At 35.5% G+C, this 27,923-nt stretch overlaps 1 protein-coding gene across 7 annotated transcripts in view; it reads left to right on the plus strand.

Moving 5' to 3' along the window:
* CWF19L2 (CWF19 like cell cycle control factor 2) overlaps positions 1-27,923 on the plus strand; it is a 165,813-nt gene that overhangs the window by 37,067 nt on the left and 100,823 nt on the right. For all 7 annotated transcript variants that reach the window (XR_012132510.1, XM_073239327.1, XM_073239326.1 and 4 more), the window contains exons 9-10: positions 5,791-5,887; positions 7,561-7,650. Coding sequence is in view for 6 of the 7 variants with exons in the window: in XM_073239327.1 (XP_073095428.1) it covers positions 5,791-5,887; positions 7,561-7,650 (187 nt within the window). In the remaining variant the exon portion in view is untranslated. The remainder of the gene's footprint in view (positions 1-5,790; positions 5,888-7,560; positions 7,651-27,923) is intronic.

Consider the following 27,923-nt stretch of genomic DNA (forward strand, 5'->3'; position numbering starts at 1 on the left):
CTAAGCAAGGTCCCAAGGTTAGTGTGGGTGGATGCAGGATCCAGTGTTCTTGTACAAGCAGAAGGATTAGCCTTGGGTGCAAATGTTAAAGAAGAGGAAAATGTGATGACAGATTGTGGGTGACAGGAGACAAGGATAGGAATTCTTTTCTGATGACATGGGACATGGTTTTTCAACCTATGATCCATCCCAGCACATTGGTGTTCCTTTTGGTCTGTATATGGACCAAATGAGTTTGGTAGCTTCAGAAAAAAAAAAAGGTGATATAAACAGTTTGATTCACACAGAGCTCACAAAATGGAGATGTCCTCTCGTTGTTATGACTTACTGCTATTAACTTACTTTATTTTTAGCAAAAAATATTGATGACCATTTGAAACAAAATTACCTTAAAATTATTGTTCCACATGCACTTCATATTTCCTTTAAGTAATCCTTAGAAACTGAAAGTCTGAGAAATGGACTGTTTCTTTTACTCATTCAACTTTGAAAAAAAGGTTCTGGGCTGGTATGACAAGGAATGAAGAAACAAAGGGAGGTTGTATTTGTGTCAGAGATGTCCCTCGGAACTTAAATTAGATGGTTTTGACAAGTTTTCTGCTCTTCATCTTGTATTTACTGAATTCAGTTTCCCAGGTTGAATGGTATAAAAAGATTATGACATAGAATGTGCCTTAAAGGAATTCACAGTATTATAGAGGCAGTTTGTAAACATGTAGACAAATACAGCATATAAATGCATGGCACATATATGTTCTTACATTTTCAGCACTTACAAGAAGGGGTGGTTAATTCTTCTGGGATATAATTATGGGGAACAGAATCCAGGAAAGGTGTGTAGGGAAAGTTGTGAACTCTTGAAGGATGAACTCATTAGGCAGTAAGTGAACTCATGAGGGGAAAAGCATGAGACATGAGACAGCATTGTATAGTCGAGCATTTGCAAATAGTATTTTGGAATGTTGGATGCAGTAGCTCCCCAAGGGAAAGGTATATCTCTTTCTAGTCTTTGCATTTAAAATCCTAGTATAGTGCTTAGCCTCTGAATCTTTTACAGAATATAGTCAAGTGGGAAGAAGGTGGATAGGCAAGTACTGAAAATATTTCCTGAATACCATGTAAATGGCTCCAGAAGTCATGCTTATGAGTTGGGCAATATTCTAGTGTTAAGAAACAAGTCTCTCAAGGATTTGAAACTGATCATATTTGTATTTTAGAGAGGTTGGTTTGTTAAATGGAAGAGATTTTGAGGCTGATACACTGATTAGGAGGTATACTTGAGAGACAAAGTCATGAAGCAAAGGAGTAAATGGAGAAGAGAGGAGGAGGGTGAGTTCACATCCATGGCTCAGTGATGAAGGCTTTAATTATGTGGTTCCTTGAAAGGATTTGGTTACTTCTTATCTGTGTACCAGCTTTCAGAAATTCTTTTTTTCTTTTCCTGAAGAAATTTCCCATTGGCTTTTAAGCATGCTGAATGGAGGACTAGTTGGAAGATTCTTCTTTGACTCATTAATGGGCTCTCAGTGGCAAAAGGAACTAACCATTACTGAGTACTAGGTTAAGTGCTGTGTTTGGAATTTCATTATATTGCTGCATACCATAATTGTGTACATTATTTCATTTAATTCTGATAATGTGAGGGTAGGCATTAAATTTTTGATTTTATAGTCTCAGAGAGGTTACGATACTTGCCCAATATCATAAAGCTTGTAAATGGCAAAGAAACTGGATTTGAATCCCTATCAGTCCGACTCCAAAACCCTTTTCTTAGTACAAAGAGGGATTTCCCACTTCTTGGCAAGGACCTTACAAGGTTACGATTGGCATTTTAAAGAAACAGCCTTTGGTGCTTCATGAAAAGCTTCCATTTGGGAGTTTTAGATTTGATTAGTAGTATGTTTTTAGGTATTTAAACTTTTACGTTATTGGTATCTATTAGTAGGCATGAAATCTATTGACATACTGACATTTGATACAATATTTTATTCACATTCCTAAATTTTTCCTCTGCAAAAGAAGGATGTACTGATGGATGGCTTTTGGCCTTCCTGATCCTGTCAAACTCAACCTTGCTTGCAAGAGGGCTTAATAAGAAATCCTGTGTAGACTTGGTGTTGTGTTTGGAGCATCTACTGGATTAACACAGAAAGGTTTCGAGAAATATTGGGGAAATCACCCCTTATCCATTTTATCTTTCCTCTCTATTTTTTCAGTTGACTGGGGGTTGAGATGAAAAACAGACAAACTAGACGCAAACTTTGTTGGAAAGCAAAACTTGGTCACATACAAAAGTAGTTGGCAGTGAAAACAAGGTAGGAAAAGACAGCAGGAAAAGCAGCCAGAGTTTCTCATTTTGGAAGTTGGGCAGTTTCCGAGATAGAATCTGGAGCAAGCTAAATTTGTGGTGGAATAGTTGCACTGGTACTTTTTAGAAAGGGCGTGAATTGTGGTTATTTAATTTGTTTTGCATTATACATATATGTAAAATTTGATTTTTTTTGATTTCCATATTAAGGATAGGAATGGTAAAATTTCAAAGCATGGAATTCTGGACAATTAATTAAATGGGAGAGAATGCAGATTGAGAAAAATTATGTTGATGAGTAAGACTTTTTATTGAAATATGCTTGACTTGCCTAAATTCAAATAAATTGCATTTATAGTACAATAAAAATGAAGTGTATCTCAGAATTTAATTTGAAAAAGTTACTGAAAAGTATTTTCTGTACAAAAAAGTACAACTAATGATACAAGTAATACCTCAACCCACAGAGACATATAAAAAGTAATAATGCTCTCCTGATTACATGAAGGCAAGTGCCCCTACTGTTCATCTTAATTGGTTTTTAAAATGTAGAGTGAAAGAACTTCTTTTTAACTGCTTTTTAAAATGTAGAGAGAAGAAAAAAAATGTGTAGCATTCTTATGGTGCTTTACCTGAAATATTTTAGGTTTCTTATCCAAGCACCTGAGTATTGTCTTTCCTTTCATCATACGAGAAGTTCTTACAGAAATCCTTGCAGGGATTAATGCCTGTTTTAGAAAAACTCAAATGTTATCTATTAAAAGATTTCTATTCTTTTGTTGCCTCAGGTGAATTCACTATTAAAAAATAATTTCTGTATATAATTGTTTGGTCAGGTGTTGATTTGGAGGTCTGTTTATATATTTGGCTGTTACTTGCTCAGAATGTATGTTGAAAATTGTAGTTAATTTTAATAGCATATGATGAAATCTAGGAATTAAGGGAAACCATGAATGTGGATATATATCCTTTATATTTGAAATTAGGACAGGTTTTTTTCAGCATTAACATTTCTTTATCACTCACCTCTGAGGGTTTTTAAAAACAACTTTATTGAGGTATAACTGACATAATAAACTGCATATATGTATGTGTGTGAGTATATATATGTACACATATATGTGTATATTTGCACATACACACATACATATATCCTCACACACACATTTAGATATATAGCGTACAGTTTGGTATGTTTTGAAGTATGTGTATTCTAATGAAACTGTCACCGCCCTCAAAGTTTCCTAGTATCCTTTCAGAATCTCTGCCTCTCAGCCCTCCCCATACACTTCCAACTCCACTAGGCAACCACTCATTTGCTTTCTTTCATTATATGCTTTCTTTTCTCTTGGGTAAATACCTAGAAGAGGAATGACTCAAACATATGGTAACCATTTGTTTAAATTTTAAGGAACTGCCAAACTGTTTTACTAAGTGGTTGTATCATTGTGCATTAACACCAATATGAGACTTCTAGTTCCTTTACATCCGTTCTGGAACTTGGAATGATCAGTCTTTTTAATTTTCACCATTCTCGTGGCTCTTAGCAGTATCTTATGGTTTTAATTTGCATTCCCCTAGTAACTCCTGATGTTGAACATTTCTTAATGTGCTTTTTTGCCATATGGATATTTTTTGTAAAGTTATTAGAATGGGTAGTGGTTTTGCTTTCATTTCTTTATTGGTAATTTGTGTCTTTTTCTCCCTGATCAGTAAGCTTGAGGTTTATCAATTTCACTGGTTATCTTAAACAGCTTCTGGTTTCATTGAATTTCTTTATTGTTTTTCTGATTTTTATTTAATTTGTTTTCACTCTGGTTTTTATTACTTCTTGTAGGCTTAATTTGCTCTTCTTTTTCTACTTAAGTTGTAAGCTGAGATCATTGATCTGAGATTTCTTCTTTTCTAAATATTTAGTGCTATAAATTTCTCCCTATGTTATGCTTTAGCAACATCGTACAAATTCTGATATGTTGAGTTTATGTATTTATTCAATTCAAAATAGTTTTCAGTTTCTCTTTGACTTTGTTATTGGTGCATGGGTTATTTACAGGTATGCTATTTTGTTTTCAAATTGTCAAGGATTTTCTAGAGATCTTTGTTAATGATTTCTGATTTAATTTCATTGTGGTCAGAGAACATAGTTTTATGACTTGAATATCTTTGAATTTGTTGAGACTTGTTTTGTGGCTCAAAATATGGTCTGTCTTGGTAAGTGTTTTACATACACTTGCAAAAAATGTGTTTCATTGTTGGGTGGAGTATCCTATGAATGTCCATTAGGTCACGTTAGTTGACAGTGTTATTCAAGTCTTCCATATCCTTGCTGATTTTGTTTACTCATGCTATCAAATATTGAGAGTGGGGTCTTGAATCCTGCAGGTATAATTGTGGATTTGTTTTTCTTTGTAATTCTGTCAGTTTTTGCATTATGTATTTTGAAGCTCTGTTATTGGGTATGTAACTGTTTTAGGGATTCTTCTGTACTCTTAATGTATGAAATGACTTTTTCATGGGAAATGACCTTCTTTGTCCCTGGTAATATTTTTCTCTCTGTAATCTAAGCCACTTCAGCTTTCTTTTGACCAGTGTTAAACATGATACATCTTTTTCTGTCCTTTTAATGTTTAACATATGTCTTTATATTTGTATTCTTTGGAGTAGTTCTTTCCCTGAGTACAAGTAGTTTCTTGCTGAATACTCAAAGGGAAGGCTGTGTAGTTCTGTGGGATTCCCTCACTGTGCAGCTCTCTCTTTTCTAGCTGTCCTGAAGTTCTTGGATTCATCTGTCTCCTTTACTAAAGAGTCCTTCAGGCTCTGCCTGGGTTCCCCTTTCCTTCACTGTAGTTTTGAGCCTTTCTTAAGGCAGTAAGCAGCGAAAACTGTGTATATGCCAGGAATTTAACCTTGGGTGGAAATTTTTCTTTTCTTTTGTGAGACTTCTATAGTACAGGTTTGGCACATGATCTTAGTTGTGAATTTGTTTATGTTGTATGACTGATTCTGAGTTGATTTTGCAAAAGAGCACATCTCATTGTTTTTTGGAATGCAGTTAAATATGTCATTTCCTGGTTACAGTTTCTTAGATTATCAATAATTTATCACATTGAATGAGACAAATTTCCCCTAGACATGTAGAATTATGGTGTGATTCTAAAATTTAAATTTCTTCTGTTTCCTTTTAAGAATGAGTATGGGAATATTAAGTAATGAAGACTAGTTGACTTACATTACTTATCTCATTGTTTCTGGGACTTTAGTCAGTTATTATAATGCCAATAGGCCATCATGGCATTGTAACAGAGTACCTTAAACTATTGGTTTATGGTGGAACATTGAGGGTGTTTTTTTTTTAATGTGTCAGAATCATGATTTGTTGGTGCTGAATTGTTTGTTGAGGCCAATCAAAATAACATTTGAGTCTTGACGATGTTACATGCAATGTAACTGCATTTCCTATACTCTTACTCTGCCCCTTACAGAGGCAGTCCAGAGGATGATTCCATCCACATCTTGAGTGTTGATGAGAAGAATAAGTTGGGAGCCAAGATCATCAAGGCAGAAATGATGGGAAATATGGTAAGACTTGTATGTTCTTTTGGAAAATAGTAATTAAATATTTAACTTCTTACAGGTAGTTTTGGAAGTTCCTTAGCAATGTGAATGTAGCACACTTTGAAAATAACTGCTGCTTATTGATTCTTTAAAGAATTTCTTGAACACTTGTAAAAACAGTACTGTCTACCGCTAAGTAAATTATCTACTTTCTCTGTCAGATTTCTGAAATTTAAGGTTCTAGGGAACTAAATGTTTTTTAAGTTCTTTTTTACTTTGCTGTTTGCTTTATTTTTGCATTTCTAAGTTATTGAGCATACTTCAGGGGGACAAAAATGTCACTCTCTTCTTTCCCCTTTTTAGTCGTGTATTATTAACAGTGCAAATTACTTTCTAAAATTCCCTTACTTAGGAACCAGAAAATGAGCTCCTAAAAAGGATGGCTAATTCATTTACTCAAATGGCAAGGCAGTGTGCTTGTGCCTGATAATGTGTTAGATGCTTTGTATAGATTAGCTTATTTAATTTCCATAATAATATGTTGATTTAAGACTGATTTACTTCAAAATTGAATACAAGTAGGTATCTGTCTGTCTATCTATCTGTCTGTCTATCTATCTATCTATCTATCTATCTATCTATCTATCTATCTATCTATCTATCTATTTATTGTATTTTCACATTCCTGTTATACATGTTATATTGCCCATGGCAGAATAGCAACATCAGACAGTTTTCTGTGTCTTTACAGAATAGATTCCCTCATGGTCATATGTATGTACTCATCTTAAATCCGAATGTAAGTGATTTTTCAGTAGCTTTCTGTTTTGGTGTATTATCAGTACAACATTCTTTAGTAGAACAAAAGGTGGCCAAATAAGATACTTCTATTTTTTATTAGTTTTTATGTCTAATGAAAGGTATATTTTGCATATGCTGCTCTCTCTCTTTGAATCTGGTCCTTGGTAACCCTGAATTTCAGCTAAACCCAGAAACTGATCAGAGAGACAAAGTGACAACAGCATGAAAATAAAGTTTGAGTTTTGAAAGTACAAAGCAATTAGTTAAAATAGTGGAAGACAGGTCACCAAGTTAGGAGGTTAACTTATGTTAAAAGAAGTGTTCCTGTTTGCATAGAACCACTGCAGTGGAGAACACTCTTCTTGGCTTGTTATATACTTCTGTTTATTTAATTTACTTCTTTGTGATTGATAGCTTTATATGTCAGTTGATTTTTATAAATTCCTATAGACTTTCTAGGGTAAAAATTAAATATGTTCATAATTCTTATCTAAATTACTCAACAATAAAGAAGGTAATATTTTAAATTGTGTGATCTTTCCTTATTACAGGTAACTGACATTTTGAATATTGGAAGTTTATAATAACTAAGGAATAACAAATGTCATTCTGAAGGTTTTGTATTTCTTCCATCTCCCTAGTTCCTCTAAAATATATATCCTTGTAATTATTTACCTTCAGAGCATAAACAACTGCCACAGGTATTTGAGAAGTTTGTAACTGGGGTGAGCTCATTCACAGGCGGTGTACTAGGCTAGGAGTTGGGGACTGAATGGAGGTGATGTCTGCGTGGGTGTTCACTTCTATTTTCCCTTCTGTCATATACATCTGAAGTATTCTACAGTGAAGAATGAAACTATGTAGCACTCTTATTTTTCTTGTTTTTCTGTTTGAAGGAATTAGCTGAACAACTAAAAGCCCAACTTGAAAAGGCAAATAAATTAAGAGAAACTATGACAGAAACATCAAAAAAATCTGTGGCAGAGGTAAGTCATGGAAGTTTGTAGGTATGTAATTACCTTGTATAATACTACTACTGGGCAGTGGTGATATTTTAATGTAAGATATTTCTGTATCTGTTAAGTGTATTTGTATGTATATAAGCTTGTTTATTTGCTTGTTTTTAAAATTTATTTTCATAGGTACTGCTTATGTTCCACTAGTGTTCTGGAAAAATGCATAGGCCAAGGAGACCTGGTTTTATTCTGGACTTAGCCCTTTACTTTTTAACCTTAAAGAAGTCAAACTGGTCCTTAAATTCTTCCCTTATAGAATGAAAGGCTTGAATTTGTGTCCACTTCATGTAAAACAAATTATTTTGTTCTGGGATTCATTCTTCCATCTATCAGTGAGCAAAACAGACAGAGGCAACTATCTTCATGGAGTTTCATTTGGGTGGGGAGAGAGAATAAATGATAAAAATAATAAACCCTACAGCATATTAGAAAGTTCTCCATCGTAGGGCAGGGTAGTGGGGACCTTGAGTGCTAGGCGTGTTGGTGGCTTAGGGTACACAGGGTAATTCTCACTGAAAAAGTGACATTGTTTCAAAAACTTGAAATAAATAAAACAGTGAATCTCTGTGTATCTGAATGAAGAGCACTCCTTGCATAAGAAACAGAAGTGGGAACGCATCTAATGTGTACAAGAGCAGCAAGGAGACCAGTGTTGCCGGAGTGGAGTGAGTGGAAGAAAAGGACGTAGAAGCTCCAGGTTAGAGAGACGATGGGAGGCCAGGCCATGTTAAACTTGACCTAGGTGGGATGAAGAGCCATTATTGGGCAGTGAACGGAAAATATATTTTGACAGAACCATCCTAGCTTCTTTGTTAAGAAGGCAAATAAGGGCAGAAGCTGGAATCTTGTTAGGCTTTGGCAATAACACACACAAGACATGATAGTAGCTTTGACCAAGTAAGTAGCTGAGGAGATAGAAGGGATTATTATTATTTTTTTTTTAGGAGAGCAAAGTACAGGCTTTTATTTAGAAATAAAGTGAGAGAATAGAGCTCCTGGCTCACGCCAGGAGGGGACAAGAGAGCCCCTAATTTTTTATATACATAAATATTTTCTGTGTATGTTTTGAAAGAAGAACTGACAGGATTTTCATGATGGTGTAGGTGGGAGGGGAGCATGAAATAAAGAGAGGAGGCAAAGTGGACCCCAGGGTTTTAGCCTTAGCAGCTGGAAGAATCAAGAGGCCATTATTTGAGGTGTGGAAGGAAGAGGAGAGATATGTTTTGGTGCAAAGGTTTTAAGTTCTGTTATAGATACTTGAGTTTGGATACCTTTTAGATGTGGAACAAGTGGAGATGGCAAGTATGCAGGTGTATAAAGTTGAGGGTAGGGAGAAGGGTGGGCTGAAGATAAAAACTGGGGAGTTATTAGCATATAGATGGTATGGAAATCCATGATAATGTATGAAGTCACCATAGGAGTAAATGTATATTGAAAAAGTTGAAGGACTGAGTTGGGTACATTACAGTGTGGAGAGGTGTATACTGAGGTTCACAACTGATTTTAAGAGACTATTCTCAAAGATTAATTTACATAATTTAATGTTAGGATGAGAGGAGATGAGAATGTATGAAGACAAAGGTCCATGGAAGCTTCTTCAGGCTAACATTATTAATGACTTAGGTAATAGTATAGAGGAAAATAGCTGTTTTTACTAAGTTGTGCTAGCTAATATTTTTAAAAACTCGATAATTTAGAATTTTTTGCACAGATTAAGGAATTGAGAATGAGAAACTACAGGGAGGATAAAAAATTAGGGACTAAAAGAGGATAGCTAAAACTGGTTGTACTGTACAGTCTATCTTAGATTCGTTTGCCAAAATAATTTTTTTCAAGTGTCCTGGCAGTCATAATACTTCTGGACCCAAACTTTTGTGTGGTTTCTTAGTACTAACTCATGTACTGGTTCTTCCTGCAGGACAGCCTCCACAGTATGACCCTGTTTTTCTGCCTTACCTCCAAGGCTCTCTGTGTAACCTACATGTCTCTTTGACATTTGCATATGCTGTTAATGATCTGTGCCATGCATCACCCTCTTGAGGCTTGTCCACTTTTCAGTTTGTTTACCTCCTTCATGAAGCCTTTTTCTTTTTTTCTAATCCTCTCAAACAGCTGTAACCTTTTATTCTTTTGAAACTTCAAGGACCTTTAAAGTGTTCTGTGTGCAATTCATCTTTTCAAATTAAATGTATTTGTATTGTCATCAGCCTCCAATCTGTACCAATCTCTTCCCTGACACTAGTCACTTTATATAAAAAGGTTCTAAAACTGGCTGGATTTCAGGGGGGTCCCTTGAGTATGTAACTATATTACTGATGTCTTAATGATTTTTAGCTCCTTCTTGCTTATGAGCAGTGGACCTTATAACTCAGTGGAGTAGAATGCAAACTTGTAGTCAAAGTAGTATACAAAGTAGAATTTCTGTTTGTAAGCCTCTGCTGGAAACTGTATAGCCCTTTGAAGCTTCAGATAGAAAGGTTGATATTCTAAGGATTCTTGACCAGAAAGTAAAATTTTCATCTCCTCTGTAGGGATGGTACACTTGCACATTCAGTCCACTTACACTTTACCAGGCACATGTGTCAAACAAACCTTTCGAGCAATTCTGAAAGAATTCTCCACTGCCATGAAAGTCATTTATTCAATCAGGGCCAGGCCTTGACTTATCTACATTTCTGAGTAGTTTTATTAAGAAATGAGGACTAAATACAAAGTCCTTACTACCGCACAGAAATTTGCTGACTTTTTAGAGGAAACTCCTGAAATACTTCCGGTAGAAATTTTGTCCTTTCAGAGAAAAGAGATTCCCATTTACAGAATAGTTGAACAGGGAGGAATTATTTCATTACTTAGCTTATTTGTTAGAAATGTTATTCTATATGAACAAGGTAAATCTCTTGATTCAGCAGTCTATGAATATTATTTTGGCTTTAGTTGAAAAACCAACACTTGTAATTATTGGTTTGCTTAGTTCTCTTCTTTAGAAGTAATACATTTAGTATTTAGGACAATTTCTTGTCCTATTTCTTTAAGTTCATATCTAGTGCCTACAGTAATACTTGGCACATTGTAGACACCAAGAAATACTTGAAATATTTGTTGTATAAATGTCTTCAATTTGTTTTCATGCCTTTAATTTTCTAATGTAAATCTTAAAAACGACCCATGAATTTCAAAATCTTCTTGTCTGGCCTTCCCATTAGTGTAGTTTCCTTATTTAAACAATAATCCACTATGTAGTAACTCTATCTAACCTGTACTTAGACACTGAATGATAGGAGCTCTTGAGTTTTGGAAGATTACCAGTTCTACATCAGTACAAATCTAATTCTGTTCTTTAATATATTAGATCCTAATCTGCCCTTCTGTAACTTCTATCTGTTAATAATCCTTCAGTGGAATCACATCATAGATACATTTATTCTAAGTGAATTTAGCTCTACTCTCTTTTATTTATTTATTTAGGTATCATTAATATACAATCACATGAGCAACACTGTGGTTACTAGATTCCCCCATTATCAAGTTCCCACCACATACCCCATTACAGTCACTGTCCATCAGCATAGCAAGGTGCTATAGAGTCACTACTTGTCTTCTCTGTGCTCCTTCCCCGTGCCCCCTCCCATGTTATGTGTAGCTCTACTCTTTTAATAGTGCACAAAATTCAGCTTACCGTTTGCAATGAATAATGAATTAGTCATTGTATAATAGTATAGTGGTTTTAAAGTTTTGTTTGCATTTCTGGTAAAAAAGAGAAATGCAGTATTCTAATTTGTGGGTAGCTGTTGTGAGCAAGGTTTCATTGACATTTTCTTGAAAGAAATGGAGAAATTAACTGAAGACCTTAGAGGGTCATAGAAAAACATGAATAAGTAATGAAAGAAATAGATAAACTCATCTGTAGCATTTTATACATAAAGTCAGGTAGGTACTTAACTGGTAATTTAAAATATTTCTATTAATAGCAGTTAGACCATACTTGATTATTCCCTTAACACTATCTTTTGCATCTGATTCTTGGGTACATTGTGAGTTCACTGTAATACTATTGCTGTGATTCCCAGAATATCTATATGCCAAGATTGGTTTTCTGTGTTTGGCATCGCAGTCTTTGCAACTGATCCCCATAAACATAGTAAAAAGGAAAAAAGAAAAATTACAAGATTAAAAAAACTTGTGTTAATGCATTGCTTCTTCATTTTTAAGCAGTGAGGTTTAATCTTTATTCAACAAATACTTCTCAGTTCTTTGCAGAAGTCACTTGCATTCTCAATTTTCTAAACCAAATATTTTAAATCTTAAAATAAACATTATTGCAGCTTTGCATTTATTCTTCCATTTACCATATCACATTACCGTAAGTGTACTTAACTTGATGGTATACCCTTTCCTGACCCAGAGTAAGTGCAGAAGAATATTTTATTTCAGTCATTTAGCCAGTTTCCTCCCCAGCCAAGTGAGGTAGGTCAGTGGATGTACCTATTTTGTATACAGTTTGACTTGTTTTTTAACCCTCCCCATAGTATCACTAATTTCTGAGCTTTACAATAGAAGTTATATCTTATACATTAGTAGAGAACTTATTTCTTTAAATAGACTTACTAAAGAGCAAACATTTCAAGCTAAATTAAAGCCAAACAATTTCATAGATGATACATAAATGCAAACACATTTTAGAATAGCATAGGATCTTCTATCTGTTAATTTTTCTCACACTTCACATCAACTTCATCATGAAATAGCATCAGTATTACCTGCTAAATGTTTCTTAAATCTGTTGTTTGCTGTTATTACTACACTAAGGTGATTGTCATCTTTTCATCATCATCGTCTCTGCCTCTGAAGTAGCTGCTTTCCATCTTGACTTAGTGCCTTTGCACCACACGTTTCCTTTGCTTGGGATATTCTTCATTCCCACTATTCCCTTAGTTACCACCTGTTCATCCTTTAGATCTTAATCATATATCCCCTTGGAAAATATTCTCTCTGGAAAGAGAACATATTAATAAGATCAGTTATACATATATATAATTACAGCTCTGATAGGGCTCCAAAGGAAAAGCATAGAAACAGGGGTTAGTGAACGGGCTCAGTGCAATCTGAGCATCCAGAGAATGTTTTGAGGCTGTAGCCCTTGTGATCTTACCACCATTTTTATAACTTTGCCAAAGGAAAAGCTATTTTCTTCATGACTGCTGTCTGTAAGACATAGTTATAAGCCACAGAAATAATTTTCAGCATGGCTGCCAAACATTACCCGCGGTGGGAGGGACATCCCTTGGGTGTAGGACTGCAGGCCCTGGTTCTGGTTCATCTTTCCTTTCCTTTCTCTTTTTCCTTCCCTTTTCTTTTCTTTCCTGTTTTGTGAAGTGTATTCTTTCAGGTATAATAATTTAGAGAAACTTGTAATTATTTTTGAAAGTTGTGACTATGTTTCCAAGTTGAATTTTGGTGTGAAGACTTATTTTGTAGACTCTCTCCAATTTAAAACCAGGGCTGAGCAACAGATACTGAAGCTGTAACTGGTGAGTTAGTTGGTTTCCTTGGAGAAAAGAAGAATGATCCAGGAGCAACCTCTGTCTTCTGTCTACTCACCGTCTTCCCCCAAGAGTTCACTAGTTTTTTCCTCAACAAGTCTATTATTGTTAGCATTTCATTTCTTCTTCTGTTGTATAATGAAATTTAAGGGGAAAATAAAATGCTACTCCTTTTGGGAAATAGTGAGTCCTTATGATATTCAGTAGCATTGGTGACTTAAATGTTCTCTTCAAGGGTTTGATTCTTAAATCTCTTCTTCCCAGATTTTTTTCGGGGGAGGTAGAAGGATGATGTCACATGTTTATATTGTATGTTTGCAACTTAAGGGGAAAACATTCTAAGTGAACCAAATCAACCCTAAAGTGAATTTTGTCCTTGTATGCATTTTAGAATTGCTTTTGCCATGTTGTAGAATGCATACCAAGTTGCTGAAGAAAGTCATAAGCAGTCCAGTTAAATGTGTTTTTAGGAAAGCTAAAAATGTAGTTTTCGGTTTCTTAGTGCATGACAAGTATGCATAATAAGTCAGAACAGAATGGGTTCTGACTAGAATAATTGGTGTAGACAGTTGCTGACAAAGATTTATGAGGACAAGAAAATAAAATTAGGTGAGGGAAACTGAATACCACCACAAAACAAAAAACCAAGACAAGAGAAAAACATATTATACGTTTTGAAATTATATCCCAGTGAATCATAGAAAAAGTTTATGGTATTTGTTATGTTCCTGTCTACCCAGAAATACTCAGTAAATCATTCATGTGTTATTCATTGAATTAAATCTAAAAATTAAGTTATTAAATATGGCTGGGTTTAGAAATTTGTGCCATCTGAGTATTAACAGAAATTATTACCTTAAGAAAAACATTTTGTTTTAATTCCTTCAATATTTTTTATGCAGGTTCTATTTCTAAATTTATTCCATTGAATTTCAAGATATAATTTTAATGTTTCGAACGATATTGATAGGTATGGTACTGCAACTCCTGCTACCATTACTAATACCAATAGATGATTTTTTTTAAGGGAATGCAATGTGCCAGGACTTGTTTTAAATAAGCTTTAAATAAGCACCTTACATATAGGAATTTATTTAATTCTCATTAAAATTCTATAAAGTCACTTCCTAATTTTTTAAAAATAAATTTAAGTGTAGTATGAACTGAATCTCAGTTAAGTTTTAATTTTTGACAAGAAATAAGGTAAGACATGTGTATGACACTTGAAATTATTTAAAATAAATAAGAATTATTTAAAATAATTGACTAGATTGATAAGCTGGGATTTGAAATATAAAAAGTAAAAAAAATCTTACCTAGATTCATATGTGACAGTTATACAAAGCTCTAAAAATAAAAATTTAAGTTGCCTAGAAATGCTTGCATGATTAAATTGAAAATTTCATATTGTATATGGGCTTGAAAAAAATGAAGTTTATTTTTCTTTATTTTTTTCATTCTTAAGTGACTTCTAATTACAATGTATACTCTTTGTAGAAGTATGGAAATGCAAAAAACATACAGGAGAAAGTACATAAAAAAGTCTCCAAATCCTATCACACAGGATAATACACTGATAAATACTTCAAAATATTTTCTTACAAATGTATTTCCTTCCTTCCTTATGACATTTTAAATATTTTTGCATAAGCTGACATAATACAACAAAAATCCACATTCTTTTTATTTTTTTGCTTCCCTCAAGTCTCTGTCTAAACACATGCATAATTTTATGTAATTGTAATCTTTTTTTATTTTTTTTCTATTCATTCTGTCAGTAATGTTTTTCCATGCTGCACAATATTTATCATTAAATGAAATTATAATCATATCAGCATATTCAATGTCCCAATAATACAATTTCTAAAATTTATTTCAGGAAAGGAGACTAACTACATTCAGAATGACCTATTTTCCTTACAGATTTGCCTGGAAACAAAGTAACTGTAAGATAAATTTTAGCCGAAATAAGCAGGCGAAGAGAGGCAACAAAGGGCCAGGTAGTTTATTTGAATGCCACTCCCGGGTGATGTTCCACAGCCTGTACCCAGGCCGGGGAAGTCACACCCATTCAGGGAGGTGGGGGCTTATAAGGGGTTAGGAGGGGGAGGAGTGGGCAAGCTATCTATCCTAGGGGATGTGGAGAGGTATGATTGGCTAAAGGTGACATAATAGACAACTAGAAACTTTTTTCCTTCCAAGAGGGAGGAGGCTGACATCAGGGTCTTATTTAGTTGGCACATCAGAAGGATGGAATTCAGGAAGAGCTGTCCCCTTTCCATATAAGGCACGGACCTTGGGGTCTGGTCAGTTCTCCCTCTATGGCATCTCTCTGTTCTGTTTGCATGTCCTTGTTTTTCCTTCCTCCAGCCTAACAGTAACCCTTACATTTCTCTCAGCAATTATTCAAAACTTTCGCCCTTCTCCCCAGATTCCCTGTTTATTCTTTGCAATCACTTTGCTTCCTACCTTATTGGAAAATTAGAGTTTATAAGTTTGAATGTTTTCAGTGTCTATTCTTCTGAAAATTAATCTTCATGAATCTCTTATCTGACAGTGGGAACGATGTTCTCATTTCCTATAAGGCCAAGATCTTTACCAGTGTTTTTGATCTCATTCCTTTTCTGTCCTCTGGAACCAGTTCCCACCATTTCTTGTACAAAATCTTCAATTTTTTTCTCTGTAGGCTACTTTCTTATAACTTGTAAATATGCTTAAGTCTCTGTGTTCCTAAAAGAAACAAACAACTTTCTTTTTTCTGGTCAACTTCATTATCCTCCTTTGGCAAACCTGCAGGAAAGGGTATTCCAGACATTACATTGTGGGTATGGGTGCAAAGGTGAGGATGAGATGGCATCATATGCATATGTTATATCATTCTAAGTAGCTACCGAGTTAGATACGAGTAAGGGGGTATGAGGAGATGGGCAAGTAGACAAGAATCAGTTCTATTTGCATCCTGACTGTATCTCCCAGTTTCATGGTTTCAGTTGACATCTTTTTGTGAATATGAGTCCTAAGTCTGTAACTTTAGCTCTGAACTCTTAAGTTGAGCCCTAAACCAGCGTATTCAACATTGCCTGCTAGACTTTTATGGGTTTACAATAACTTGAGAATGTATAAAGCCATTTCCTTCATGTATATAATTTCCCTTCTCTTAATTGCATGATGATCCTTTTGTTTTACTAAGTTAAGAAAACCATGGCAAAGTCCTTAATTCCTTCTTCTGGCAGCATATTCAAGTTGCCACTCAGCAATGTTTTACTTTGCCTTCCCTTCTGAACATACTTCATCCTTTTTTCTGCAGTCACCACCCTAGTCCCTTACTTCGTCATCTCTTGCTTAGAGTGTTACAGTAACATCCTGAGTGATCTTTTTGACACTGTTCCTTTTTTCATCAGTGTCCTTTAAATTGCCACCAGAATTAATCTAAATGTTTATTGTGATAAAGTTGAAAGAACCGTGGATTTGCGTGAGTTAGAGCCTTAGGACATATCTCACCTTTTTTACTTCTTTAGCTAAGTTTTTTATCTTGAGATAAGTCATTAAAATATTTTTGAGAACTTTAAAAATGTAATGTAAATTAAAAATTTTTCAAAAACATGAATATGCCTTTGCTTCAAAATCTTTGTTACTAGATCTTTATGCTTTTCCTGAGGTTGTTTCCTTGACTTCTGAACCCTGTATCCTATCTTTGTTTCTGAAGACCCAATTCACTTGTATCCATGAACGGATCCATTTCTCTATCCCTTGTGATCCAGTACTACTTGATCTATACTTTATTTTACTTAGTAGTCTAATGAAGATTTGTATAAATCCCCTGTTTCCTCTCTCTCTCTCTCTCTCTCTCTCTCTCTCTGTTATATAATTTATGAATTCCTTAGTGACTAGAACCATATCTGGTTCATATTTTTAGACATGTTCATGCCATTAGATTATATAATGATAACAGTACTTCTGAGTGTTATGAATTCATTGATTAGTGGAATGAAATGAAATCAGTATTAAAAAAAGGTCTGCAGTGTTTTTGATTTACTGTTTATGGCAGTTATAGACATATCTTTTCATAATGCCAGCAGTTTCATCTCAAAGCTACATAGTCTCATAAAATACGTTAAATCAACAGTTAAAATTTGACTTTGTTGTGGAGTCTGTATTAAGGTACTCAAGCATTCTCAGTCAAAAGGTGGGCAGATTTTATTTAGGTGAAAGAAATTTTTCGTAATTGAAAAACAGATTATCAGTTAATGGAACATTATCAGCTTACCTTTTCTTTAAAAAATGTCATTGTTTACTAAAGTGACATTTTTACTAACTCATTTTATTAGAGAATTGGAATAATAGAAGTAGAATGTAATAGAAATAGTATGGGAGTGGAAGTAGCATGGGATTTTTAGAGCCAAAAATTTAGAGTTGAGTCTGGGGCTTCATCATTTCTTTAGTATCCTCATTAGTAAAATGTGGCTTAATAATACGTATATTACAAGTCATTAAAATTAAAAGAGATATATTTTAGAGCTTCATTAAATTATGTCAATGTTAATTTCTAGGTGGAAAAATTGTCCTAGATTTTTTAAATTCATTTTGTTATCATTAATCTACAATTACATTAAGAGCATTATGGTTACTAGACTGCCCCCTTCACCAAGTCCCCCTGCACAAACCCCATACAGTAACTGTCCATCAGCGTAGTAAGATGCTGTAGACTCACTACTTGTCTTCTCTGTGTTGCACATCCCTCCCTCTGACCCCCCTCCCCCACATTATGCATGCTAATTGTAAGGCCCCCTTTCTTTTTCCCTGCCCTTATCCCTCCCTTCCCACCCGTCATCCCCAGTCCCTTTCCCTTTGGTAACCGTTAGTCCATTCGTGGGTTCTGTGATTCTGCTGCTGTTTTGTTCCTTCAGTTTTTCTTTGTTCTTATACTCCACATATGAGTGAAATCATTTGGTACTTGTCTTTCTCCGCCTGGCTTATTTCACTGAGCATAATACCCTCTAGCTCTATCCATGTTGTTGCCAATGGTAGGACTTATTTTCTTCTATGGCTGAATAATATTCCATTGTGTATATGTACCACATCTTCTTTATCCATTCATCTACTGATGGACATTTAGGTTGCTTCCATTTCTTGGCTATTGTAAATAGTCCTGCGATAAACATAGGAGTGTATATGTCTTTTTCAAACTGGGTTGCTGCATTCTTAGGGTAAATTCCTAGGAGTGGAATTCCTGGGTCAAATGGTATTTCTATTTTGAGCTTTTTGAGGAACCTCCATACTGCTTTCCACAATGGTTGAACTAATTTGCATTCCAATCAGCAGTGTAAGAGGGTTACCCATTCTCTGCAGCCTTGCCAACATTTGTTGTTGTTTGCCTTCTGGATGGTGGTGATCCTTCCTGGTGTGAGGTGATATCTCATTGTGGTTTTAATTTGCATTTCTCTGATGACTAGCAATGTGGAGGATCTTTTCATGTGTCTGTTGGCCATCTGAATTTCTTCTTTGGAGAAATATCTGGACGTTCAGCTCCTCTGCCCATTTTTTAATTGGATTATTTGCTTTTTATTTGTTGAGGTGCATGAGCTCTTTATATATTTTGGATGTCAACCCTTAATGGGATCTGTCATTTATGAATATATTCTCCCATACTGTAGGGTACTTTTTTGTTCTATTGATGGTGTCCTTTGCTGTACAGAAGCTTTTCAGCTTGATATAGTCCCACTGGTTCATTTTTGCTTTTGTTTTCCTTGCCGGGGGAGATATGTTCATGAAGAAGTTGCTAATGTTTATGTCCAAGAGATTTTTGCCTATGTTTTTTCCTAAGAGTTTTATGGTTTCATGACTTACATTCAGGTCTTTGATCCATTTTGAATTTACTTTTGTGTATGGGGTTAGACAGTGATCCAGTTTCATTCTCTTACATGTAGCTGTCCAGTTTTGCCAGCACCATCTGTTGAAGAGATTGTCATTTCCTCATTGTATGTCCATGGCTCCTTTATCGAATATTAATTGACCATATATGTTTGGGTTAATGTCTGGAGTCTCTATTCTGTTCGACTGGTCTGTGGCTCTGTTCTTGTGCCAGTACCAAATTGTATTGATTACTATGGCTTTGTAGTAGAGCTTGGAGTTGGGGAGTGAGATCCCCGCCACTTTATTCTTCTTTCTCAGGATTCCTTTGGCTATTTGGGGTCTTTGGTGTTTCCATATGAATTTTTGTACTATTTTTTCTAGTTTGTTGAAGAATGTTGTTGGTAATTTGATAGGGATTGCATCAAATCTGTATATTGCTTTGGGCAAGATGGCCATTTTGACGATATTAATTCTTCCTAGCCAAGAGCATGGGATGAGTTTCCATTTGTTAGTGTCCTCTTTAATTTCTCTTAAGAGTGTCGTGTAGTTTTCAGGGTATAGGTCTTTCACTTCCTTGGTAAGGTTTATTCCTAAGTATTTTATTCCTTTTGATGCAATTGTGAATGGAATTATTTTCCCAATTTCTCTTTCTATTAGTTCATTGTTAGTGTATAGGAAAGCCACAGATTTCTGTGTGCTAATTTTGTATCCTGCAACTTTGCTGTATTCTGATATCAGTTCTAGTAGTTTTGGAGTGGATCTTTAGGGTTTTTTATATACAATATCATGTCATCTGCAAATAGTGACAATTTGACTTCTTCTTTACCAATTTGGATTCCTTGTATTTCTTTGTTTTGTCTAATTACCGTGGCTAGGACCTCCAGTACTATGTTGAATAACAGTGGGGAGAGTGGGCATCCCTGTCTTGTTCCCGATCTCAGAGGAAAAGCTTTCAGCTTTTCACTGTTGAGTATGATGTTTGCTGTGGGTTTACTATATATGACCTTTATTATGTTGAGGTACTTGCCCTCTATAGCCATTTTGTTGAGAGTTTTTATCATGAATGAATGTTGAATTTTGTCGAATGCTTTTTCAGCGTCTATGGAAATGATCATGTGGTTTTGTCCTTTTTGTTGATGTGGTGGATGGTGTTGATGGATTTTCGAATGTTGTACCATTCTTGCATCCCTGTGATGAATCCCACTTGGTCATGGTGTATGATCCTTTTGATGTATTTTTGAATTCTGTTTGCTAATATTTTGTTGAGTATTTTTGCATCTACTTTCATCAGGGATATTGGTCCATAATTTTCTTTTTGGGTGGGGTCTTTGCCTGGTTTTGGTATTAGGGTGATGTTGGCTTCATAGAATGAGTTTGGGAGTATTCCCTCCTCTTCTGTTTTTTGGAAAACTTTAAGGAGAATGGGAATTACATCTTCTCTGTATGTCTGATAAAATTCTGAGGTAAATCCATCTGTCCCGGGGGTTTTGTTCTTGGGTAGTTTTTTTATTACCACTTCAATTTCTTTTCTGGTAATTGATTTGTTTAGACTTTATGTTTCTTCCTTGGTCAGTCTTAGAAGGTTGCATTTTTCTAAGAAGTTGTCCATTTCTTCTAGGTTTTCCAGCTTCTTAGTATATAGGTTTTCATAGTATTCTCTAATAATTCTTTGTATTTCTGTTGGGTCCGTTGAGATGTTTCCTTTCTCATTTCTGATTCTGTTGATGTGTGTTGATTCTCTTTTTCTCTTAGTAAGTCTGGCTAGAGGCTTATCTATTTTGTTTATTTTCTCAAAGAACCAGCTCTTGGTTTCATTTATTTTTTCTATTGTTTTATTCTTCTCAATTTTATTTATTTCTGATCTTTATTATGTCCCTCCTTCTGCTCACTTTAGGCCTCATTTGTTCTTCTTTTTCCAATTTTGATAATTGTGATGTTAGACTATTCATTTGGGATTGTTCTTCTTCCTTTTTATATGCCTGGATTGCTATATACTTTACTCTTAAGACTGCTTTTGCTGCATCCCACAGAAGTTGGGGCTTTGTGTTGTTGTTGTCATTTGTTTCCATATATTGCTGGATCTCCATTTTAATTTGGTCATTGATCCATTGATTATTTAGGAGCATGTTGTTAAGCCTCCATGTGTTTGTGAGTCTTTTTGCTTTCTTTGTATAATTTATTTCTAGTTTTATACCTTTGTGGTCTGAAAAGTTGGTTGGTAGAATTTCAGTGTTTTTGAATTTACAGAGGCTCTTTTTGTGGCCTAGTATGTGGTCTATTCTGGAGAATGTTCCATGTGCACTTGAGAAGAATGTGTATCCTATTGCTTTTGGGTGTAGAGTTCTATAGATGTCTGTTAGGTCCCTGTGTTCTAGTGTGTTGTTCAGTGCCTCTGTGTCCTTATTTATTTTCTGTCTGGTGGATCTGTCCTTTGGAGTGAATGGTGTATTGAGGTCTCCTAAAATGAATGCATGGCATTCTATTTTCTCCTTTAGTTCTGTTAGTATTTGTTTCACACATGCTGGTGCTCCTGTGTTGGGTGCATATATATTTATAATGGTTATATCCTCTTGTTGGACTGAGCCCTTTATCATTATGTAATGTCCTTCTTTATCTCTTGTTACTTTCTTTGTTTTGAAGTCTATTTTGTCTGATACTAGTACTGCAGCACCTGCTTTTTTCTCTCTATTGTTTGCATGAAAATATCTTTTTCCATCCCTTGACTTTTAGTCTGTGCATGTCTTTGGGTTTGAGGTGAGTCTCTTGTAAGCAGCATATAGATGGGTCTTGTTTTTTTATCCATTCAGTGATTCTATGTCTTTTGATTGGTGCATTCAGTCCATTTACATTTAGGGTGATTATCAAAAAGTATGTACTTATTGACATTTTAGGCTTTAGATTCGTGATTACCAAAGGTTCCAGGTTACTTTCCTTACTATCTAAGAGTCTAACTTAACTCATTTAGTATGCTGTTAGAAACATAATCTAAAGGTTCTTTTCTATTTCTCCTCCTTTTTCTTCCTCCTTCATTCTTTATGTATTAGGTATCAAATTCTGTACTTTTTGTCTATTCCTTGATTGAGGATAGTTAATTTAATTTTGCATTTATTTCATAATTAGCTGTTCTACGTTCTTTACTGTGGTTTTATTACCTCTGGTGACAGCTATTCTACCTTAGGAACACTTTAGTCTATAGCAGTCCCTCCAAAATAGACTATAGAGATGGTTTGTGGGAGGTAAATTCTCTCAGCTTTTGCTTATCTGGAAATTGTTTAATCCCTCTTTCAAATTTAAATGATAATCTTGCCGGATAAAGTAATCTTGGTTCCAGGCCCTTCTGCTTCATGGCATTAAATACATCATGCCACTCCCTTCTGGCCTGTAAGGTTTCTGCTGAGAAGTCTGATGTTAGCCTGGTGGACTTTCCTTTGTATGTGATCTTATTTTTATCTCTGGCTGCTTTTAATAGTCTGTCCTTATCCTTGATCTTTTCCATTTTAATTACTATGTGTCTTGGTGTTGTCTTCCTTGGGTCCCTTGTGTTGGGAGATCTGTGGAGCTCCATGGCCTGAGAGACTATGTTCTTCCCCAGATTGGGGAAGTTTTCAGCAACTACCTCCTCAAAGACACTTTCCTTCCCTTTCTCTCTCTCTTCTTCTTTTGGTATCTCTATAATGCGAATGTTGTTCCGCTTGGATTGGTTACACAGTTCTCTCAATGTTCTTTCATTCTTAGAGATCCTTTTTTCTCTCTGTGCCCCAGCTTCTTTGTATTCCTCTACTCTAGTTTCTAGTTCATTTATTGTCTCCTCCACCATATCCAACCTGCTTTTAATACACTCCATTGTGCTCATCAATGATTGGATCTCTGACCTGAATTCATTCCTGAGTTCTTTGGATGTCTTTCTGTACCTCCATTAGAATGTTGATGATTTTTGTTTTGAACTCCCTTTCAGGAAGAGTCACGAGGTCCATATCATTTAAATCTTTCTCAGGGGTTGTATTAATAATTTTAGTCTGGACAAGGTTCCTTTGGCGTTTCATGTTTGTATATGGCGCCCTTTGGTGTCCAGAAGCTGTAGTATCTGGAGCTGCTCAGCCCCTGAAACAATGTTGTCGCGGGGGAGCAGTACTGGTGCCTGGGGGGAGGAAAGAGCTGTTCCCCGCCTCCCGGCTCCTGTGCCTGTCTCCACTGCCTGAACCAGTGGGCCGGGCACACAGGTATATTTTTGTCCCAGAGCAGCTGGATATTGATCCCTGCTTTCCACAAGCGGACAGAATCCCAGTCTCCCCAGGAACTCTGCCTGTATTAACTTTCCAACCCGGTAGTCATGCGATTCTCATGAAAGCACCAATGAATGTAGGTTTGTGCTCCCAGAGGAGATCTCCGGAGCTAGGTGTTCAGCAGTCCCAGGCCTTCCACTCCCTCCCTGCTCTGTTTCTCTTCCTCCCGTGGTGAGCTGGGGTGGGGGAGGGACTCGGGTCCTGCGGAGCCACAGCTCTGGTACATTACCCTGTTCACTGAGGTCTGCTCTTTTCTCCAGGTGTGTGCAGTCTGATGCCATACTCTGTCCTGTTGCTCTCTCAGGATTAGTTGCGCCAATTAAATTTTCTAATTGTATCCAGTTTTAGGAGGAAGCCTCTGTCTCTCCTCTCCAGCCACCATCTTTAATTCTTTTTCCCTGGTTTTTTAAATATGAAAAATATATAAGGCAGTTTTTAGCTACTGCTCATGTATAAAATATACCATTTGTCATCCTTAAATTTATCTATTTTATAAGTCAAAATAACAAATTTTTTCACATCTAAAGGAATTCTACTGTTTTAGTGTGAAACAGTTTCAAAATGTCAGTCAACATTTAAAAATTTCTAAATCTACTCATCCCTCTCTGGCAAATGCTGAAAGGAACATGGTAAAAATATTACATTGTTATATTCCTTCTCAAAGCTTGCTTCATATGTAAAGTTTCCAAAGAAGCAATGCTGAAAGAAGGATAAGAGACTGAAGAGTTGAATTGCCTTTACATATTACACTAGAGCCAGATACTACACTGGCCTTAGAAAATAATCTGCTTAACAAAAGTAAAATTTGTAGTGGTTAAACATGTCCCCAGGTAATCCACTTTTGAAGCTATGAGATTAGCTATAATCTAGTCTTAAATATTACTCATAATTGTTTATTAGTGATTCTTTATATTATTTAATATTTAATTTTCTCAAGCTTACATATGCATGTTTAGTATCTATTCTATTAGCAGCTTTGTAAGAGAGAGGTTTGTCCATTGTTATATCAACTTAACAAGAAATAAAACTAAAGCTAAAATAAATATGTGCCTTCATTCTAATTCTACAGCATGTTCTAGAAGGATTCCAGAATCTATGGCTTGAAGAGCTTAAAAGATGTGGTCATGGGATATATTCTCAGTTTGTGTCTGGGCTCTCTCTTATCTTAATCACAATGCTGATATGGAGTTTGCACAGTAGTCTCTACAACCTAAAGAGCTTGGGAGATACCTGGGGAGCATTTCTGAGTGCTGTGAGTATAGAGAGGTGCACTAGTGCTTTGAGGCCTTCACTCTGTATAGAAACATAACAATCTCAGATGAAATATTAAGAGAGAAAATTGGAAGAGATGTAATATAGCTCAAAAATAAAGATACTCTTCTCTGTGGATGGATAGGAGACTGAAGAGAAACATAAAACAATAAGGAGCTGGAGTTTGCAGGGATCCAACTCCAAAAATAGGCAGCCTGGGTGGCTGAGAATTGAGCTCATCTGAGATGATGAGAATTAAAAGGTCTGCTCACACCATCCTTCTTTGCCTGAACCAGGTTTGAGAGTTCCCATAAAAGGAGTCTGGAAAAGTCTGTAGCTCATAGCTAAGTGTTTATGATGGGAGGTGTAGAGGAAGCTGATACAGCCTTGCAGCCATTATTTGGGCTGTGTGAAATATCCCCAGTTTCACAGTGTGAGATATCCTTGTAAGAACTGGGAATCCTGATGACTGAGTGGAGACAGTATAACACTCCCAGGTAGTGAAAGGTAAGTGTAGGCAGACGGGAGGGAAGGAAAAAAAAACCCACTTAAGGTAAGCTTGTATACCAGCATACCAGAAAACATTAATTTTTCTTCAGAAAGAGTAAAAAATAAGAAAGAGTGTAAACATTTATTGCCAGTAATTTGAAATGATAGTATAGTATTAAAAGGACTTTAAAATTAAGTATGTTTAATAGATTCAGTCATGAGAACAGAATAATATTCATATGAAAAATAAGAATTATGAAATAAAACCAGGCGAAAGTGAAACAATAGTAGGTGGATGTGAAGAAGAAACAATATTCTGCAAATTTTAGAGATTTGATAGGATAAATCCTAGGTAGGACTCAGATAAAGAAAGGATTAAATGGTTAAGTGAAAGGTAACTAAAAGTTATAGCTAATACTTACTGATTACTTTATTCCTTGGCATTATTCTAAATATTTTACATGTACTAATTTATTTGATCCTGAAAACACCGAATTATTTTACTTTACAAAAATGAGGAACTTGAGGTGAGTAAATAACTTGGAAGGTTATTTAATGAGGCAGCTTTGTAACCTGGGCGTTCAGGCTCCAGCGCCCCCACCAGCACACAGGACGGCAGGGGCATTAGCCGGTCAGTCAGCACGGAGATAGGAGACGAGAGAAAACATATCAAAGAGTAGATGAGATAAGAAGAACAGACAAAAGCTGAAATTACTGAAATATAAAACCAAAAATAAGAAGTGATTAGGAAACTGAGGGTTTATTCTACAAAAAAAACCTAACAGATAAGCCATTAAGAAGGCTGATCAAGGGGAAAAAATAAACACAAATAAATAGTATTAAGAACTGAAAAAAGGAGATATAACTAAGGTTCCTGTAAGTCCATCTGGTACCATCATGAAATCAGAAGAAGGTGCCCCCCCTGTGCAGATGCAGCCCTGTGAGCACCTTTGTACAGATTGAAAAATAGCATCGAGCCAGGATCCATGTCCTGGTAATGTAATGTGGCTTGGTCAGTCCACTCACTGCCTTGGCTGAGTGTAGCAGACAACCTGCTCTCTGTGGACAAAATTAGAGATACCGTAGAGATTGTCCAAAAATCATGAAAATACTAAGAACAATAATAGCTGCTTGTTTATTGAAATTTTAAAAGATAAAAAATGGCAACAGATGCTATATGGCCTTCAATGATGGCAAACTTGCAAAATACCAACTGGTAGGAAAATATGATCTAGTAGAAGAGTTTTCCTTTAGTTCCAAAATACTGGAAAAGGCTTTCAAGCAAACTATGAATTTTTAATACCAGCTCTGAAGCAAATTCTTTTTCCTTTTAAATCAGTGTGTTGCATTCAAATAGGCTAATGGCCTATATGAAAGAAGAGCAATGCCTTGAGGCCTTCCGAGAGTTTACTGCGGTCTCGGAGGCAGCCGCTTTTAGTTCTTAGCTGTTCCTTCTGGCTTTTTTACTTCTGTATTTCTAAACAAAGTTATATCTTGATTCTGTAAATAGATACCGCTAAAGCAGATTGTATTATGATCGCCTTTCTTTTATGTAAAAAATTTTATTCTTAATTGGCATTAATATTTGAATCATTTTTTATTTTTGGTCGTTTGCTTGATTTGTTTTCTTTGCTAAATCTTCTCTTACTTCCAATAGCTTAAGTGCATGTCAGTTTAATCAGCAAGGAAGCTGAGCTCTGTTTGTATTACCCCTTCCTACACTGTAACCTCTAAAGCGCCCCTTGGTTGCAAGCATGGCAATCCTAGGGCTCATCTTGTTTTCCTTCTCAGGGATCACATTCCTTCACTCTCCAGTGTCTGAGAATGACACTTTCATGTATTTTGACGTATCATCCAGTTTTTTAGCACTGGCAGGTTGTGTGTAGCTTTTGTTATGGTCATTTGACTAAAAATGGAAGTAAATGGAGTCATGCGTATTTTAACAAAATGAAAGAACACTGGATCCTCATTCAGTTACCCTGTTACAATGTGGTTCTGATTCTTATACTGTCAAGCAATTGCAAATTTTTATCTAGCTTGTTCTCAGGTAGCAAAAAAAAAAAAAACCATTAAGTGATTTTGAATTAGCTGTATCAGATGAAGAAAATATAGATCAAAGGTTGGCAGACTTTTTCTCTAGAGACCAAATAGTAAATATTTTAGGCTTTGTAGACTATCCAGTCTGTAATAACTACTCAGCTGCACAGCTTTCATGCTGTTGAAATGAGGAAGCAGCCATAAACAATACATAAACAAGTGAGCAATTGTATTCCAGTAAAACTTTATTCATGGACACGGAAAGTAGAATTGCATATAACTTTTACTTATCTTGGAACATTATTATTTTGATTCCACCCAGCCATTTAGTAGTATAAAAACCAAATTAAAACAAGCAGCAGGCTGGATTTGGCCTCTGGGCTATAGTTTGTTGACTGTTATAGATTCTTAAATAAGTCCCATATTCTGTATTAATATAGTAGCAAACATAGAACTTAGTATTTCTACTCTTTCGATATTTCTGCCTTGGGTATCCAAATGGGAAATGTACCTTTGTATTGGTATGCCTGAGGAACAGAAATGAGAGAAGTGGGAAGAAGAGGAGACCAGAAGGGACAGTGGGTTAATTTTGGGAGTATAATTAATTCGTCTGATGGACCAGCTTGTTAATTCCGTTTATCGGGCATTTATTGAATACCCATTGTTTTTTTGACACTGTGCCAGGCACTATAGATACTAAGTAGTGTAGAGCTTGGTCTTTGGCCTGGGAAGTTGTGAACAGATAATTGTAAATAAACAAATAATTACTGAGAAGATTATGGTCTAGCAA

The sequence above is a fragment of the Manis javanica genome, chromosome 6 (assembly GCF_040802235.1).
Source record: "Manis javanica isolate MJ-LG chromosome 6, MJ_LKY, whole genome shotgun sequence".
NCBI classification, from domain to species: Eukaryota; Metazoa; Chordata; class Mammalia; order Pholidota; family Manidae; genus Manis; species Manis javanica.